An 18,207-nucleotide genomic window follows, 5' to 3' on the forward strand; every position below is an offset into this window, starting at 1 on the left:
CCAATCCTTCCATCTTTGAAAGGTTCCCTAACCAGCTCCCCAATTCCAGTTCTGCCCCCCAGGTCGGGGGTCCCAGTAAGAAAGCTGAAGAGGTGCCCCTACCCACTCTTTAGCGCACACTATATTGAGGACCTAGCCGCATCCCAGCGGCATCATCTCTGGCCCTGGCTGGGCTGGGGGGCTGGGGAGGCAGAGCTGCGAAGGGGGGAGATGTGCGGTGGACTCCCTTCCCTTCCGTTCCCTCCTCCTCCCCCTCTCCGTTCTCACTCCCAAATTGGGGGCCGGGCCAGGCAACTCTGATTGGCTGGGGGACGGGCAGCCGGCTCCCCCTCTCCCAGGGGCAGGGTTCCTCCCCGCTCTCCATCAGGATGGTATAAAAGGGGCCCGGGCCGGTGGTCGGAGCAGACGGGAGTTTCTCCTCGGGGTCGGAGCAGGAGGCACGCGGAGTGTGAGGCCACGCATGAGCGGACGCTAACCCCCACCCCAGCCGCAAAGAGTCTACATGTCTAGGGTCTAGACATGTTCAGCTTTGTGGACCTCCGGCTCCTGCTCCTCTTAGCGGCCACCGCCCTCCTGACGCACGGCCAAGAGGAGGGCCAAGAAGAAGGCCAAGAAGAAGACAGTAAGTCCCAAACTTTTGGGAGTCTAGGGCTGCTTGGTATCTTGCCCTGCGTTTGGTCCCAGGGGTCCGCGACTTAAACTGAGACTCGGGATGCTCCGGAGGCTCAGGAATGGAAGGAAGATGGTGAAGGCTTGTCCTCGGCGCCCTGGGATAGAAGGGACCGCACTCTGGGTCAGGGTGTAGATGAACGCCCCCCAGGAGTGAGAGGGGAGGATGCTGCACGGCGCGAGTTGGCACAGGAGGAGTTCTGAGCGCGCACTGCGAAGTACTGCGGGGAAAATGGGGTCTGGACGCCGGGTGGGGGGAAAGTACGTCGAAGATGGGATGGGGGCGCCGAGTTGGGAATTTGGAGCCCAAGCTGTGAGTGATCAGAAAGGCTATGAGATGATTCATAAGGAAAGACTGTTTACCCTCTCTGCAGGCTAGACAATGTTCCTGGGTCCGCGGAGGTGCTGGGCGGAGCGGGGGAGGGGGCGTGGAGCGTGGGCGGGTTGAAGGAAGAGATTCTTCGGCGCGGACTTGGTCAGGCAGAGTCCTTGCGCCCTCTGCTGATCTACACTGGGCAGTGCGCCTCCTTATCCAGCGCTTCCCCGCGCAGGAGCCGGAGCGGGAAGACCGGGATTGTTGCCCGGTGTGGACCCCACCTCCAGACCTGGAAAATAAAGTTGGAGATAGGGTAGCCCCGTCTCTAGAAGAAGTAGCCAGTCGGGGGAAATTGCTTAGTGTCGCCCGCCACCTAGTGGCCGTCTGGGTAGATGATCCGCGGTGGGCGTGGTTAACTAACTTGATTTATTATTTGCGGACTTTCTGGCTCTTTGGCTAAGGAGTGACCCAGAGGCACTGGCTGGCTTTGGGAAACGGGGGTTGTCACTGAGGGAGGCCTTTTGAGATGTCTGGGCGCTGGAGGTTAGGGCATATCCTACTTTTACGGTACGCTTCAAGTCTCTGGGCGGGATCCCACGCCAATCAGCCCCTCCCCCATGCTCCTAGCCCCGCCCACTCCATCCCACCTGCCCCGGGAATGGGGCGGGATCCGGACTAGACCTCTGGTCTCTCCTGCCGTCCCCTCCTTCTGTCTCCACCCAAACCACGCCCCACAAGCCTGCCCTCTGGTTGGGGAGCTTCTCTTCCCACTCCTCCACCCCCCACTCTCCCACCGAATGGCTTTTTATTTCATTTGGCTTCAGCGCAAATGGTCTGGGGTTGGAGTTGGAAGCAACCCCGGCCTAAAACTTTGTTTAAATTCCTGAGAACTGGAAAGAGTTATAGCTTCCCTGGCCAGGCGCCTCGGCCCTGTCACTGGCGCTGAGGAGGAGCAGATGAGCGGTTAAGGATTTGGGGAAAGGAAAAACAAAAAGACAAAAAAAGGAGAGGCGGGAAAGGGAAAGTCTAAATGTGCCTCTAAGGCCGAGGGGAAGGGACGGTGGGGTTGGGGTACCTGGAGCCCCGAGGTGGGGGACTCGCGCGCCGCTGACAGCCCCCATCTCCCCCTCTTGCCCCAGTCCCACCAGTCACCTGCGTACAGAACGGCCTCAGGTACCATGACCGAGACGTGTGGAAACCCGTGCCCTGCCAGATCTGTGTCTGCGACAACGGCAACGTGTTGTGCGATGACGTGATCTGCGACGAAATCAAGAACTGTCCCAACGCCAAAGTCCCCGCGGGCGAGTGCTGCCCCGTCTGCCCGGAAGGCGAGGGTATAGCTCGGGGCCTGGGCCGGGGCGGGGGCGGGGGCTCTCCCTTGCCCAGCGCAGGGGAGGCGTCTGTTGCCGGAAGCACCTGGAGCAAACCTTGCCTCTAAGCCGAGTCTCTTCCCCCCCACCCCCAGCGTCACCCACGGACCAAGAAGCCACTGGAGTCGAGGTAATCCTCTGCCCTCGACTTTCGCCACCCCGCCCAAGACTCTTCGCGGTTCTCCTTCTCTAACCCGGCTTCTCTTGTTTCTTCTGCCCCAACCCCATAGGGACCCAAAGGAGACACTGGCCCCCGAGGCCCAAGGGTAAGCGGTGCCCTCTCCCGGCTGTTGGGGCTGGAGGTGGGCGTGGCTCCTGGCCTGCGCTCACCCGGCCCGCCCTCTCCCGCTGCAGGGACCCGCTGGCCCCCCTGGCCGAGATGGCATTCCTGGACAACCTGGACTTCCCGGACCCCCCGGACCCCCAGGACCTCCCGGACCCCCTGGCCTCGGAGGAGTAAGTGGAGAGTCGAGGCGTTCTTGGAAGGCCTTATGTCACCTCGCCCCCACCCCCCCCACCGCGGGGTTTTTAGTTTGTTGGGGTTGGTTTGTCTTGGCAGATGGCATACTTCATAGTATGAAATAACTTCAAACTTACAGGAAGAGAGAAAAGTTGCAAAAATAATGCAAAGAACTTTCACATATCCACGATTTGTCACATTTGTTTTATCAGTTTCTGTGTATAAATATAATTATCTGGGTTTTTTTTTTTTTTTCTAAACCATTTGAGAGTAAGTTGCTGGTATTATGTCCCTTGGCTCCTAAATACTTTAGCGTGTATTTTCTGAGAGCAAGAACATTCTCATAACATGAGCGTTGCACAATGACTACATTTTGGAAATTTAACATTGATACAGTACTGTTTATTATCTAATACGCAGTCCACATTCAAACTTCACCAATGTTCCCAATAATGGCCTTTATAGCTTTTTTGCTGTTGTTCCTGTTCCAGGATCCAAGCCAGGATCATGAATTGCATTTAATTGTCATGTCTCTAGTTTCCTTTCACCTGGAACATTCCTCAGACTTTCTTTGTCTTTTATGACACTGACATTTTTTGAAGAGGCCCGTTGTTCTGTAGACTGTCCCTTAAATTGGGTTTGTTGGATGTGTCTTCATGATTACATTCCAGTGATACGTCTCAGGCAGGGCTATGCCCCAGGTCATGTTGTTGTCCTGCATAGCGTGTCACATCAGGAGGCACGTGGTATCAGTGTTTCCCGTTACTGGTGATGTCTTCTGCCTTTCAACTCACTGCCCTGACCCTGCTTTCTCATGTACTCTCTCTTCTAGAACTTTGCTCCCCAGATGTCTTATGGCTATGATGAGAAATCAACAGGAATTTCTGTGCCTGGCCCCATGGTGAGTCACCAGCGAGGGATGTGGAGGACAGAAGAAGAGCAAATGAGGATCCAGACAGGATAGGCCAGGGAAGGGATATGGGGTGGCATAGATAACTTAGGAGCTCAAGAAGACCTTTGGGACCTCAGAATCCAGAGAGGATGCCAGGCAACTGGGTGGTCTGAATGGGAACCATGGGAGATAACCTTTCCTACAGAGGCTTCATTATGGCCTCCCTTTCTTTTTCTTCCGTAGGGTCCTTCTGGTCCTCGTGGTCTCCCTGGCCCCCCTGGCGCACCTGTGAGTATCCAGGATGTCTACACCGCTTTGGGCTCTGGGCTTTTGGAAAGAGGATTGGCATGAGGGCAGGGAAGGTGCTCAGAGATCTCTTGGTGAGATGGGGGACAGGTTGGCAGGGACCTACTCTTCTAACCCTACCCCTCTCTCCCTGTCTGCCAGGGTCCCCAAGGTTTCCAAGGCCCCCCTGGTGAGCCTGGCGAGCCTGGAGCCTCAGTAAGTGCTCCCCAACTTGTACTCTCTGTGCAAATATACACTCCCTCTACAAATACATGGATTCTCCTATTGAAGGACCACCATCTGGGGTCTTTCTTACCTCCTTCTTCCAATCCTAGCCTTCCCCTTCTTTTTTCCTTATCCTGGCCATTCTAACATCCTCTCTTCCTGTCTCCTCTAGGGTCCCATGGGTCCCCGTGGTCCCCCTGGCCCCCCTGGCAAGAACGGAGATGATGTAAGTAGCCCTGGTAAAGAGATACCATCTGACCCCCACCACCTCTCCATGTGTTAGGTCCCTGTAATCTCTACCCCAGTGCCCCCACCACCTTTGGGGGTGATACCCAGAGAAAGGAGGGCATGTTCTCCTTGATTCATGGGACTGCCCTTGAAAAAGGAGCCTCCTGGGATGTTTCGCCATCTTCCTAACAGAGGTGGCTCTCCCTCCCCTCACCCCAGTCACCTTAAAGCAGTCCCCAACCCCATCCCCTGATGTGAATGGCTTCCCACAGGCTTAACCACTCTGGGTACCTCAGATTCTCACTCCACGTGGTGAGATTAAGATGCTGGTGACAGAAATAAACAGAAATTCCTTTGGAGGGACGCAAAATTCAAGCAAGGGTTGCATGGTAGATTTAAACTGAGATAAGGTTCTGGGCCCCTAAGCCTGACCCTCAACGACCCCAGGAAGACCCAGGCCTTCCATACTTTTCCAACTCAGGGGGCACGGGCACGATGGCCTTTTCTCTTTCTCTCAGGGTGAAGCTGGAAAGCCTGGTCGTCCTGGTGAGCGCGGGCCTCCTGGACCTCAGGTGAGCAGGAGGATGGCGTGGCTGCCTCCAGGCTTTGCTGCATTTGGGCTTCATTTGGGAGCTGTGTCCACAGTGGCGTCTTCTAACAGCCCTGCCTTTGTCCTTTGCTTTTCTCTCCAGGGGGCCCGGGGATTGCCCGGAACAGCTGGCCTCCCTGGAATGAAGGGACACAGAGTGAGTCACCCTTGTGTCATCTAAGTTCCCAAAGTCCCAGCATCGCATTCCAGCCCTTTCCCCAAAGGATCCTGGTGTGCGTCGTGGTGGGTGGCAGCTGTATAAGTTCCAAGGGATAGAGAGTAGACATCAAAGAGAACTTCCCTCCATTGGGAAGGAAATCCCAATAAAGGCATGGAGTGAGATCTTGGGCCAGTTGGGGTTTAGTCTAGCTCAGACACAGGGAGATAGCTGTGATGACCTCCTGAGGTTCCTCCTGAGGTCTGGGTGGCTGTCAAGGTTGTCCACAGTCTCCACAAGATCTCACTTTGGCCCTCTTCCTATCTTAGGGTTTCAGTGGTTTGGATGGTGCCAAGGGAGATGCTGGTCCTGCTGGTCCCAAGGTAAGAGGCTGTGTGACTGTCATGGTCCTCCACCTCCCCTGCAGTCCCACCATGAATGAATTTCTAACTCTATTCTCTGCTCTGTAGGGTGAGCCTGGTAGCCCTGGTGAAAATGGAGCTCCTGGTCAGATGGTGAGTGTGTCCAGTTGTAGAAGGAAGAGAGGGAACAGGACGTAGTGGCAAGATGGGGGCTTGGGGAGAGGGGTGTGTCTCCTGTCTCACTTGGCTTCTCTTGGTTTTGTTGTCAGGGCCCCCGTGGTCTGCCTGGTGAGAGAGGTCGCCCTGGAGCCCCTGGCCCTGCTGTAAGTACTCCTGGCCCCTTGGGGGACTCCAGGTTCTGGAAGGGGTTCCCTAGGAGCTAAAGGGACTGAGCAGTGCTCAGTGAATGTAACCGGGGCTTTCCCCTCTCTCCTGCAGGGTGCTCGTGGAAATGATGGTGCTACTGGTGCTGCTGGACCCCCTGTGAGTACAGCCCTTAGACCTCAGTGCCTGGGATTGCGGAGGGGTCTCAGTGTCAGCTCTTGGGTCTGATACCAGGGGCAGGACTGAACCCCAGGACCTTTTCTGTCCCAGGGTATGACTTGAGGCTGCCATCTTCCTTCTCACTAACATCTTCCTTTCATTCACAGGGTTCCACTGGCCCCGCTGGTCCTCCTGGTTTCCCTGGTGCTGTTGGTGCTAAGGTGAGACCCCCACCCTCCAATGAGCAGGGCTCCCACAGGCCAAGGTGTGGGCATCTCCCAGCTCCCCAAACCAGAGGGACCCAGAATCAAGAGAGAAGCCCAGTCCCCAACACCTTTGTCCTGGGGTCCCCTTCTCTGATCTTGGAGTCCTGACTCTTGGTCTCCTGTCATGGCCCTTCACCCCCTGCCATCCAGCCATGAGGTTGGGCTCCCAGGGTGGCTCCTGACAGGTTCTTTCTTCCAATCCAGGGTGAAGCTGGTCCCCAAGGATCCCGAGGCTCTGAAGGTCCCCAAGGTGTGCGTGGCGAGCCCGGCCCCCCTGGCCCTGCTGGTGCCGCTGGCCCTGCTGTAAGTGTCACCTCCTCAGTACCCCCGTGCCTCTCCCTAACTCAGAGTCCTTGCCTGTCACTCACCCACCTCTCTCTGTGTCACAGGGAAACCCTGGTACTGATGGACAGCCTGGTGCTAAAGGTGCCAATGTAAGTATCCTGCAGGTTTCAGAGCCGCCCCTGGTGCCCACCTTCCGCCCACCCTGTGCCCTCCACTCCTGGGCTTAACTTGTTCTGCCTCCCGCAGGGCGCCCCTGGTATTGCTGGTGCTCCTGGCTTCCCGGGTGCCCGAGGCCCCTCTGGACCCCAGGGTCCCAGCGGCCCCCCTGGTCCCAAGGGTAACAGCGTAAGTACTGCTCTCTCTCTTCTGCCCCACCCCATGAGCTGGCTCCCGTGGCCCTTGTCTGGGAAGCATGACGATCCAGGCCAGCTGAGCATCCCCACTTTCCACTCATCTTCCTCTCCTCCCACTCAGGGTGAACCTGGTGCTCCTGGCAACAAAGGAGACACTGGCGCCAAGGGAGAGCCCGTAAGTCCCCCAGCTGCCCCTTGGGGGAGGTCCAAGGAGGAATGGGAGCCCCTGGTGCTGGACACCCAGCCTCAAGCCTGTTCTGGAGCTGGTACCAGGACAGTCCCTCACCACAGGCTGCCCCCTCCTCTCTGCCCTCTCCAGGGCCCCACTGGTATTCAAGGTCCCCCTGGCCCTGCTGGGGAAGAAGGAAAGCGAGGAGCCCGAGGTGAACCCGGACCTGCTGGCCTGCCTGGACCCCCTGGCGAGCGTGTAAGTGCCCCCTTCTCAGCCCCGGTGCCGGCCTGATGCCCACGTGTCTGAGCTCACTGACCTCCTCTCCTCCCACAGGGTGGACCCGGTAGCCGCGGTTTCCCTGGCTCAGATGGTCTTGCTGGTCCCAAGGTAACCTCTCTTCGTGGGTGGGAGGCTGACCCTGCCGCTCCCTGGACATTACCTTCCTCTCCCAGATGTAGTCAACCGTCTCCCACCCCCATCGCCCGGTCATTAGTGCCCATACTGGGGCTGCAGACCTCTCTCTTCACACTTAGCCTCACCTTGACCTTCCTACCACCACCAATGCCTCTCAAAGCACCACCCACAGCCCAGGAGGAAGAGGCCAGCCCATGATAAAGAGACCCTAATTGTTGCTGTGACTCCCCCAACCAGGGTCCCGCTGGTGAACGTGGTGCTCCTGGCCCTGCTGGCCCCAAAGGTTCTCCCGGTGAAGCTGGTCGCCCCGGTGAAGCTGGTCTGCCTGGTGCCAAGGTGAGACCCCAGCCCTCTGCCCGGCTTGGCCCATGACCCTGCCCATCCTATGAGGGTTCTGGGGCAGGACCACAGATCCAGCTTCTAGAATGTCCTCCACCCCAGCCTCCACTCTCCTTCTCCCCCTCTTCCACCACCCTTATCCCCCACCCCACTCACACCTCTCTGACTCCCCCTAGGGTCTGACTGGAAGCCCTGGCAGCCCTGGTCCTGATGGCAAAACTGGCCCCCCTGTAAGTATCACTCCCCCAGGCCCACATCAGTCTCCTGACCTCTCACCCTCTGTCCTCACCTCCACTTTTGTACCTTCCATCCTCAGGGTCCTGCTGGTCAAGATGGCCGCCCTGGACCCCCAGGCCCTCCTGGTAGCCGTGGTCAGGCCGGTGTGATGGGTTTCCCTGGGCCTAAAGGTGCTGCTGTGAGTACTCAGTGAGGCGTATCACAGGGACAGACACACTTGGGGTGAGGGTGGGGGTGGGGGGAAGAGTCCTCGCTCTGAGGCCACCTCTGCCACTGACTTGCTATGTGGCCTCAAGCCACTCATTGCCCCTCTCTGGGCCTCAGTCTCCCTATTCCATAAAATGAGAGACCTCTCCTGGCTTTACTACCATTGCTCTATCCCTGGAAATAAATATCGTTGGCCCCCAAACACACACACACACACACACACACACACACACACACACACACACACGGGGATAGGATATCTTGGTGGGTTCTTTGAGGTTCAAAAGAAGATATCAGAAGAGATGAAAGCCCTTTGCAGCTCAGGTCACCAAAGGCATACAATGGGGAGAAGAAAGAGAAGAGGGTGGAGAGAGGGGCCTAAGGGGCGGGTCGTCTGGGAGGAGAGGGCTCAGGGAGAGGCCAAGAGATGGAGCAGTGGAAGCCAGCAAAGGCCTTCCTCAGGGGCCAGAGCTGATTGACAGATTCAAAAGTTCCTTAAAAATTCCACTCAAAGTAAACGGGAGGGACCCAGGAGGCCCCGGTTTCCCACTTCAGCTCCCTCAACCCTAACTCTCTCTCCCCACAGGGAGAACCCGGCAAGGCTGGAGAACGAGGCGTTCCTGGACCCCCCGGCGCTGCTGTAAGTATCGCCTTTTGGTCCCTGTCCCCTCCCTGCCTCCGCCCACGTCACATCCCTACATCCTGCAGGAGGGATGCGGGAGGCTCCAGCCCATCCCCAGGGCGTCAGGGCCCCCAGCCCCCAGGCCCCCTACCTGTGCCCTCTTCCTCAGCTGCCCGCCCACCTCACCACCCTGACCCCTTTTTCACTCTCTCCCCATAGGGTCCTGCTGGCAAAGACGGAGAAGCTGGAGCCCAGGGACCTCCCGGACCTGCTGTGAGTGTCCCTGACGGGGAGGCCTGGGGAGGGGGTGCTGTGGGGCAGGAAAGGGGAGATAGCCCCCGTCCCCCTTCTCCTGAGCTTTCCCATGACCGTAGCATTTCCTCCTTGCAGGGCCCTGCTGGTGAGAGAGGTGAACAAGGCCCTGCTGGCTCCCCCGGATTCCAGGTGAGGCCTCACGGCTGTCAGGGTGTTGGAAGAGGGGCATGAGGAACACCTCTTCCAGATTCTAATCCCTTGCTTCCCTCCCCCATTTCCCACCTACAGGGTCTCCCTGGCCCTTCTGGTCCTCCTGGTGAAGCAGGCAAACCCGGTGAACAGGTAAGAGGTAGCAGGCAGCTGAAGAGATGGGGAGCGCAGGGAATACAGAGGGAGAGTCCAGCCCCCTAGCTAATCAGACAACCATCAACTAGAGGGATCAAGGTTAGACTCGAGGAAGGACTTCCCGTCATGAAGGGTGCCACACAGAGGGGAGCAAAGAGCTGCACCTCTGTGTGACAGGATCTGGAAGGAGCTGCCTGGCTGCTGGTCTGGATGACTTCTTTTTAGAGCTGCTGGAATACTCTGGCTTTCCCTCAACCCCAAGTCTGGGGAGGGTGACACATTCATGAGGAGGAGTAGAGGGATAATCCCGGTTCAATGCTGAGAAGGGATTGGTCTCCAATCACAGACCCCAAGGGCTAGCCCCCAGGTGGACAAGAATGTTTTCTAGTTGGGAGGACCAAGGTGGGTTCTGCTCACTGTGTGTCCCTCCCTCCCGCTCAGGGTGTTCCTGGAGACATTGGTGCCCCCGGCCCCTCTGGAGCAAGAGTAAGTAGAGCCTCTTGCTTCTAGCAACATGCCCCGTGCTTGGCCCCGTCTCTGCAGCCACCTCACGGGCCCTGTCCTTTCCTTCCAGGGCGAGAGAGGTTTCCCTGGCGAGCGTGGTGTGCAAGGGCCCTCCGGTCCTGCAGGTCCCCGTGGGTCCAACGGTGCCCCTGGCAATGATGGTGCTAAGGTAAGGGCAGCACAGGGACCAGGTCTCACCCTTCCTGTGATGGGGGATGCCTGGCTGTGACCAAAGCCGGCTGGATGTTAGGGAGGGATGGGGGGACAAGACTGGGGGGGGGGGTCCATGTGCAGCCTGAAGTTCTGGGCTGTGAGCCTTTCCTCTTAGCTAGTACCTGTCTTTGGCCTCAGAACCAAGCCTGGGAGAAATCAAGAGGGGGCTCAAAGCTGTGACCCACTTCTGAGACTCCAGTCTTCTTGGTTGTCATACAGGGCGATGCTGGTGCCCCTGGAGCCCCTGGTAACCAGGGCGCCCCTGGCCTTCAAGGAATGCCTGGTGAACGAGGTGCAGCAGGTCTCCCAGGCCCTAAGGGTGACAGAGTAAGTTGAACTCCCCCCTCCCTCGAACCCTGTGTGGTTCCCATCTCTCTCTGCTTCAGATCCCTCAGCATCTCTCTTTCTACTCCTTTGGGTCTTTCCCTGTTCTCCTTAATCCTCCTTCTTCTCTGGCCTCTTGGCTGATGAATCCTTACCTATAGTCCAGGCCCTACCCTTCCCATGTGTTACCATGGCAACAAGAGGTGGGAGGGGGGCTCCTGGACGAGGAATCCCTCTACACAAAGCAGGAGCTTCTTAATCTAAGTTCGCCGGAATCCCCACACAGACACCTTTCCCCTGAAAGATCTTGAGTCCTTGGCACACATGGGGGCAGGGCAGACACAAACTGAGGAGGGGTCCCAGACACAAGCAGGATGCCATAGGTCACCTCCTTGCCCCACACTGGAAATCTCAGACTTTCCTATGCCTTTAGGGCGATGCTGGTCCCAAAGGTGCTGATGGTGCTCCTGGCAAAGATGGCGTCCGTGGTCTGACTGGTCCCATTGGTCCTCCTGGCCCCGCTGGTGCCCCTGGTGACAAGGTGAGATGGCTGCCTCCCCACCTTCTTCCCTAACACACAGCTTCCCCAGCAAGCCTGGGCACAGCTCTGCAGGGGGAGGCAGCTCCTGCCATTCTAAGCTGGTGATCCAAAGGTGGGGGGCCAGAAGGGAGGATGACTCTCCTGGGTTATCCGCCAGGAGTATTCAGCATGGGCCCCTGACCCTGCGCCTCTTGTCCCTCCCTCTCAGGGTGAAACTGGTCCTAGCGGCCCTGCTGGTCCCACTGGAGCTCGTGGTGCCCCCGTAAGTACAGAAGAGCCAGTTAAGGCTCCATACTCCAGCCTTCTCTCCCTTCATACTGCCCCTGGCCCTCTTTCTGGCCCTCCTCCACCTTGGCTCCCACCTGCTCTGGTCCCTGTGGAGTTCTCCTCAGGCCCTCCTTCCCCACCCTCCGGTCCATCCCATCCCACCTTCCCCCAGATCAGGGCATCTCTCCATTTGCCTCCTTTTCCTCTAGGGAGACCGTGGTGAGCCTGGTCCCCCCGGCCCTGCTGGCTTCGCTGGCCCCCCTGTGAGTACCAAGATCCCTTTCATCTTCCATCTCCAACTAGGCCCTGGGGCCTTGAGTGACTGGATGAGGAGAGAGGCATTGGCCTGATTCAGAGAAGGAGGGTGGAGGGGGAATTTTCTCCCATTCAAGCATCTTCCTGCCTGGAGTTCCTGTCCTTCCTCAGCTGACTTCCTAGGCCGGCACAGCCCTCTCCTCCACTCACCACACTCCCTCCTCCCCCAGGGTGCTGATGGCCAACCTGGTGCTAAAGGCGAACCTGGTGATGCTGGTGCTAAAGGCGATGCTGGTGCCCCTGGCACTGCTGGACCCACTGGACCTCCTGGCCCCATTGTGAGTATCTTGCCATCTAGGGCCCGAGCTGCCGGCAGGCTGGATCCAGGACTGGCCCAGCCGTGACTCCTCTGTGCTCTCCTACAGGGTAACGTTGGTGCTCCCGGACCCAAAGGTGCTCGTGGCAGCGCTGGTCCCCCTGTGAGTACCTCACTGTGATTCTCTGCCGAGGCTCTCCCCAGCCCGCGTTTAGAGATGGGGCGGCTGGGCCAGGTGAGGGGCTGTCCTCCCTCTGATTGCTTCTTTGTCCTCTTCTCTAGGGTGCTACTGGTTTCCCTGGTGCTGCTGGCCGAGTCGGTCCCCCTGGGCCCTCTGTAAGTGTCTGTGGTGGAGACTCCACCGGTCTGGGAGGGTATGGGGCACAGGCCGTCAGGAGCGCAGTGGGCCCGACTATGGCTTCCATAATGCTCCGGAATCCGATGGATTCTGACGGCCCCAATTCTCCCCAACCAGGGAAATGCTGGACCCCCTGGACCTTCTGGTCCTGCTGGCAAAGAAGGCAGCAAAGGCCCCCGCGGTGAGACCGGCCCCGCTGGGCGTGCTGGTGAAGTCGGTCCTCCCGGTCCCCCTGGCCCCGCTGGTGAGAAAGGAGCCCCTGGTTCTGATGGACCTGCTGTAAGTGCACTACGCTCCAGATGGGTCCAGAGTGGGGGCAGCGTCCCTGGCCACTGGAAGTCACCTCACCCCCACCCGTCCCCCACAGGGCGCTCCCGGCTCCCCCGGACCTCAGGGCATTGCTGGACAGCGTGGCGTGGTCGGCCTGCCTGGTCAGCGAGGAGAAAGAGGCTTCCCTGGTCTTCCTGGCCCCTCTGTGAGTGCCCCCTCACCTTGCGGATCCCGACGAGAACAGTTGCAGGACTTGGAGGGCACAGGGTGGGGGTGTTGGGGTCAGCGGGGACAGAGGTGGCGGGTCCTAAGGCCCTCTCCCACCCCGTCCCCGGCCTGACCCTTTCTTCTCCCTCAGGGTGAACCTGGCAAACAAGGTCCTTCTGGAGCAAGTGGTGAACGTGGCCCCCCTGGTCCCATGGGCCCCCCCGGATTGGCTGGACCCCCTGGCGAGTCTGGACGTGAGGTAAGCGGTTGCCGGCCCCACGCCAGTGCCCTTGGTGTGGCCATCTCGGCCTTGGCCTGAGCCTCCCTCCCCTTGGCTGCCGTTCACCTTCCCCTGCTCTCTGCAGGGAGCCCCTGGTGCCGAAGGATCCCCTGGACGAGATGGTTCTCCGGGCCCCAAGGTAAGACGGCTGCACCCTGGGGCCACAGCCCCACCTGCCGCTCCACCTGGCCCTCTCAGCTGGGGCTGACCCGGATTCCCCTCCTCCCCCCACCCCCTCAGGGTGACCGTGGTGAGACCGGCCCTGCTGGACCCCCTGGTGCTCCTGGTGCCCCTGGTGCCCCTGGCCCCGTCGGCCCTGCTGGCAAGAGCGGCGATCGTGGCGAGACTGTAAGTAGCTGGGCTCTGGCTTTACCATTTCTGCTCAGGCCAGGGACTCTCCAGGCCTGCCGAGGGGTCTGCAGATGGACACCTGACTTCACCTAAGCAGGGGAGAAGAGGAGGCCTTGCAAGATGTCTGGTCCCTTGGCCTCCCTGAAAACACTGAGCCACAGCTCAGCCTTGAGACCCCTCCTCCCGACAGTCCGTTTCCCCCAAGGAATGGGGTTTGTTCCCAGGTGCTCGCCCCAGCTTACATGAGGCCTGAATTTACATGAAGATTCACCTGGGGTCAGGAGAGAATGGATATGGTGGGAAAAGATGAGTGGACAGAGGGATTTGGCCAAGGCGGGGTTCTCACCTGCAGCTCAGGCCGTGCCAGCCCTCAGCTGGGCTCTCCCTGACCAGGATCTAATGCTCTCTTTGCTCTCCCCAGGGTCCTGCTGGTCCCGCTGGTCCCATTGGCCCCGTTGGTGCCCGCGGCCCCACCGTAAGTGCCCTGCTATGGCCCTTGTGTGCTCAGAACCCTTGTCCAGATGTGGACTGCACCCCCTCAGTGCTAACAGAACTTCCACCTGACAGCCTGTCCCCATCTCTCTTCTAGGGACCCCAAGGCCCCCGTGGTGACAAGGGTGAGACAGGCGAACAGGGCGACAGAGGCATTAAGGGTCACCGTGGCTTCTCTGGTCTCCAGGGTCCCCCTGGCCCTCCCGTGAGTATGCCCAGCCCCTCCCCAGCGCCCAGCTGCCATCTTGTCTTCTTTTATCATCTCCCCAAGTCCTGTTGTGTGATGGGGGAGGACACTTTGCCTCGGTTTCCCTCTCTGGACCGTCCTTCTCCTCCCTAGTGGGGACTGGGGTCTGAAGACTAATGGGTATTTCCAAGTAGCCTCTGAGAGAGTGAGGGGTGTGCAATGAGGGATGGTGGGAGGGGTATCAGCCTATGGACACCCTGGGGCTAGACTTCCAGAATAACAAGGTGGCTGGCGGGGGGCGGTTGCTGGCCACATTTGACCTACACTTGGCCTAAACTGTCTTCACATCTCTCCTTCAGGGCTCTCCTGGTGAGCAAGGTCCCTCCGGAGCTTCTGGTCCTGCTGGTCCCCGCGTGAGTTGTGTCTTCTATTTATCTGCTCTTCCTGGGTCCCTCGCCTCTCTGGAGAAGGGTCTGGGGCAGGGCATGAAAGAAGGGAAGGGGGTTCTGGACCACCTTACGCAGCCCTCGCCTCCCCCTCCCCACTGCTTCCTCCCACAAAATTTCCTGGCCCAGCTGTGGGAGTGAGCCGTAATGAGGCTGAGGAACCAGAGCCCAGGCAGAGTGGGTTGTGGGCTTCTCTGCCAGAGCTGGGGTGGGCCCGTGCTTTCTGGCAGGCTTTCTCCAACCAGCTTCCTCCCTGCAGGGTCCCCCTGGCTCCGCTGGTACTCCTGGCAAAGATGGACTCAACGGTCTCCCAGGCCCCATCGGTCCCCCTGGTCCTCGTGGTCGCACTGGTGATGCTGGTCCTGCTGTATGTGGTCCCCCACCTTGTCTGCCTATGGCCCTCCAGCCCCGAAAGCACTGAACCCCGGTAATCCCCCCTCTCCTCCCTCTCTGCGCAGGGTCCCCCCGGCCCTCCCGGACCCCCTGGTCCCCCTGGTCCTCCCAGCGGTGGTTACGACTTCAGCTTCCTGCCCCAGCCACCTCAAGAGAAGGCTCAGGATGGTGGCCGCTACTACCGGGCTGATGATGCCAATGTGGTCCGTGACCGTGACCTCGAGGTGGACACCACTCTCAAGAGCCTGAGCCAGCAGATCGAGAACATCCGGAGCCCTGAAGGCAGCCGCAAGAACCCTGCCCGCACCTGCCGTGACCTCAAGATGTGCCACTCCGACTGGAAGAGCGGTAAGGGCTGGCCCAGCTGTGCCTCCTCCTGCCGCGACGGGGCTGAGCCCTGAGGTGCCCACATCCCGTACCTCCCCTGACGCCATCTCACCCTGCCCCACTGCAGGAGAATACTGGATTGACCCCAACCAAGGCTGCAACCTGGATGCCATCAAGGTCTTCTGCAACATGGAGACAGGCGAGACCTGCGTGTATCCCACTCAGCCCAGCGTGGCCCAGAAGAACTGGTACATCAGCAAGAACTCCAAGGACAAGAGGCATGTCTGGTACGGCGAGAGCATGACCGGCGGATTCCAGGTGCGTGAGCTCGATCCCATAGCCGCTCTTAGGAGATGGGCTGGCCCAGGGCTCAGAAGGGCCTAAGGGTAGGTCCTGGGTGGACCAGACGTCTGCTAAGTGTGATCAGCTGGGAGGCAGGAGACCTGGGTCCTTGATACGGGGTCAAACACAGGGTGACTGGGGGCAAGGGGTGCCACCTCTGGACGTAAGTTTCACTAGGATGCTCTCAGGGGACTCCAGGGAGGGAGGCCAGGACCGGAGGCTCCAACACAGCCACTCACTTGTCGCTCTTCCGCTCCCACAGTTCGAGTACGGCGGCCAGGGCTCCGATCCCGCCGATGTGGCCATCCAGCTGACTTTCCTGCGGCTGATGTCCACTGAGGCCTCCCAGAACATCACCTACCACTGCAAGAACAGCGTGGCCTATATGGACCAGCAGACTGGCAACCTCAAGAAGGCCCTGCTCCTCCAGGGCTCCAACGAGATTGAGATCCGGGCCGAGGGCAACAGCCGCTTCACCTACAGCGTCACCTACGACGGCTGCACGGTGAGTCCAGCAGGGCCCCCGCTCTGGGCTTTGGCTTTCCGGGCAGGCTCAGTCCCCCCACCCCCTCACTGCCACTTGGTGACACCCCTCTCCCATTGTCTCCCTTTCACCCCAGAGTCACACCGGAGCCTGGGGCAAGACAGTGATCGAATACAAAACCACCAAGACCTCCCGCTTGCCCATCATCGATGTGGCCCCCTTGGACGTTGGCGCCCCAGACCAGGAATTCGGCATCGACGTTGGCCCTGTCTGCTTCCTGTAAACTCCCTCCACCCCAACCTGGCTCCCTCCCACCCAACCCACTTGCCCCTGACTCTGGAAACAAAGAACCCAAACTGAACCCCCCAAAAAGCCAAAAAAATGGGAGACAATTTCACATGGACTTTGGAAAATATTTTTTTCCTTTGCATTCATCTCTCAAACTTAGTTTTTATCTTTGACCAACTGAATATGACCAAAAACCAAAACTGCATTCAACCTTACCAAAAAAAAAAAAAAGAATAAATAAATAACTTTTTAAAAAAGGAAGCTTGGTCCACTTGCTTGAAGACCCACGTGGGGGTAAGTCCTTTTCTGCCCGTTGGGCTTATGACACCCCAACGCTGCCCTTTCTGCTCCTTTCTCCATGCCTTCTTGGGGCCTCCCCTCCACTGCTCCCAGAATCTAAGTCTCCCCAAAAGACACAGGAAACAATGCATTGTCTGCCCAGCAACCAAAGGCAATGTTGAAACACCCAAGTGGCCCCCACACTCCCAGCCTACTCCCTTCACCCAGAACCCCCGAGCCCTGGGGGAACCCGGAGTTCTCAGACTGCCAAAGAAGCCTTACCATCTGGCATCCCTGTTGCCCCGGCAACATACTCCTCTTTGTTTTTGAGGGGGAGCATGCCAGGGGCACCACTGGCCCTTCACCACCGGGTTTGGAGAAAAGTCAGGAGGGGCCAAGACAGAGCAGAAACATCGGATTTGAGAAACATGCCAATCCCCCCCGTGCTACCCAGCTGGGTGGGAGAGACTGCTCTGTTCCTTGTGTAATTGTGTTGCTGAAAGACTACCTCGTTCTCGTCTTTGGTCTTTGTGTGTCACCGGGGCAACTGCATGGGGGGCGGGATGGGGGCAGGGTGGAAGGGGCTCCCCGTTTTATATCAAAGGTGCTACATCTCTGTGATGGGGTGGGGTGGGGAGGGAATCACTGGTGCTATGGAAGTGGAAACGCACCCCCCCCCCTTAGGCCAGCAAATGTTCCTTTTTGTTCAAAGTCTTTTTTTATTCTTTGTTTTTTTTTTTTTTCTTGTGGATGGGGACTCGTGAATTTTCTAAAGGTGCTATTTAATGTGGGGGAGAGAGTGCCGGCTCCAGACAGGGTCACTTGCTCTCCACCCTCTCTTCATCCCCCTCGGCGCCTCGCACCACCTCAGGCCTCTCTCCGACCTCTCCCGACCTCTCCCTCCTCTGAAACCCTCTCCTCAGCTGTATCCCATCCTCACGGCCTCTCTTGTAGCCTGTTCTGCGTTCTCTCTCACTGGGTTTCAGAGCACAATTTCCCAAAGCACAAAGCAGTTTTTCCCCCTAGGGGTGGGAGGAAACAAGAGACTCTGTACCTATTTTGTATGTGTATAATAATTTGAGATGTTTTTAATTATTTTGATTGCTGGAATAAAGCATGTGGAAATGACCCAAACCTATCTGCAGTGGCCTCCTAATTTCCTTCCTTGGAGTTGGTGGAGGGGAGTCCTGGGGAGGGAGCTTTGGGAGGTGGGTGGGCTCTCCTTCAGCGTCTGCCCCTTCCCTTCCCCTCTCCCTCTAGCACCCTTGACAGACCCTCCCCCTCCCTCTTGCCTTTCTTACGCCTTTACCCTTTCTCTTAACTCTCTCATCTTCCTTGCATGTCTCCCATACCCTCTTGTCCCTTACAGTGCCAGACAGGCAACCCACTTGTGCGTCAACACACACACACACACACACACACACACACACACCTCCCTGCACATCCTGCCCTGCCCAAACCTCATGCCCATGCCCATCAATGCCATCAGCTCTCGCTGCTCCCCCCTACTGCTGGGGGCACCCTGCAGGGTTGGGGGGCTGTGGTCAGGGCA

General features: G+C 58.6%; 1 protein-coding gene across 1 annotated transcript; it reads left to right on the top strand.

Annotated features, from left to right (window-relative positions):
* Positions 1-386: 386 nt before the first annotated feature.
* Positions 387-16,376, top strand: COL1A1 (collagen type I alpha 1 chain). The gene is made up of 51 exons (XM_022558075.2): positions 387-622; positions 2,125-2,319; positions 2,451-2,485; positions 2,586-2,621; positions 2,710-2,811; positions 3,648-3,716; positions 3,951-3,995; positions 4,155-4,208; positions 4,390-4,443; positions 4,964-5,017; positions 5,138-5,191; positions 5,521-5,574; positions 5,662-5,706; positions 5,823-5,876; positions 5,992-6,036; positions 6,204-6,257; positions 6,507-6,605; positions 6,692-6,736; positions 6,834-6,932; positions 7,062-7,115; positions 7,260-7,367; positions 7,446-7,499; positions 7,764-7,862; positions 8,042-8,095; positions 8,182-8,280; positions 8,896-8,949; positions 9,151-9,204; positions 9,322-9,375; positions 9,475-9,528; positions 9,973-10,017; positions 10,106-10,204; positions 10,468-10,575; positions 11,006-11,113; positions 11,322-11,375; positions 11,590-11,643; positions 11,866-11,973; positions 12,061-12,114; positions 12,234-12,287; positions 12,427-12,588; positions 12,677-12,784; positions 12,938-13,045; positions 13,152-13,205; positions 13,307-13,414; positions 13,839-13,892; positions 14,007-14,114; positions 14,456-14,509; positions 14,802-14,909; positions 15,001-15,283; positions 15,390-15,580; positions 15,867-16,109; positions 16,225-16,376. The coding sequence occupies exons 1-51, from the start codon at positions 520-522 to the stop codon at positions 16,369-16,371; spliced, it is 4,392 nt and encodes a 1,463-aa protein (XP_022413783.1). The 5' UTR covers positions 387-519; the 3' UTR covers positions 16,372-16,376.
* The last annotated feature ends 1,831 nt before the right edge of the window (positions 16,377-18,207 follow it).

Source organism: Delphinapterus leucas, chromosome 19 (assembly GCF_059928025.1).
Source record: "Delphinapterus leucas isolate spDelLeu-1000000601 "Yukka" chromosome 19, BTC_Dleu_Yukka2, whole genome shotgun sequence".
In the NCBI taxonomy this organism is placed as follows: Eukaryota; Metazoa; Chordata; class Mammalia; order Artiodactyla; family Monodontidae; genus Delphinapterus; species Delphinapterus leucas.

Excerpts from the sequence above, each read along its gene's own strand:
- COL1A1 (XM_022558075.2), top strand. The coding sequence starts at position 520 with ATGTTCAGCTTTGTGGACCTCCGGCTCCTGCTCCTCTTAGCGGCCACC. Across the intron at positions 11,974-12,060 it reads CTGGACCTCCTGGCCCCATT|GGTAACGTTGGTGCTCCCGG; the intron begins GTGAGTATCTTG and ends GCTCTCCTACAG. Across the intron at positions 12,589-12,676 it reads CTGGTTCTGATGGACCTGCT|GGCGCTCCCGGCTCCCCCGG; the intron begins GTAAGTGCACTA and ends CGTCCCCCACAG.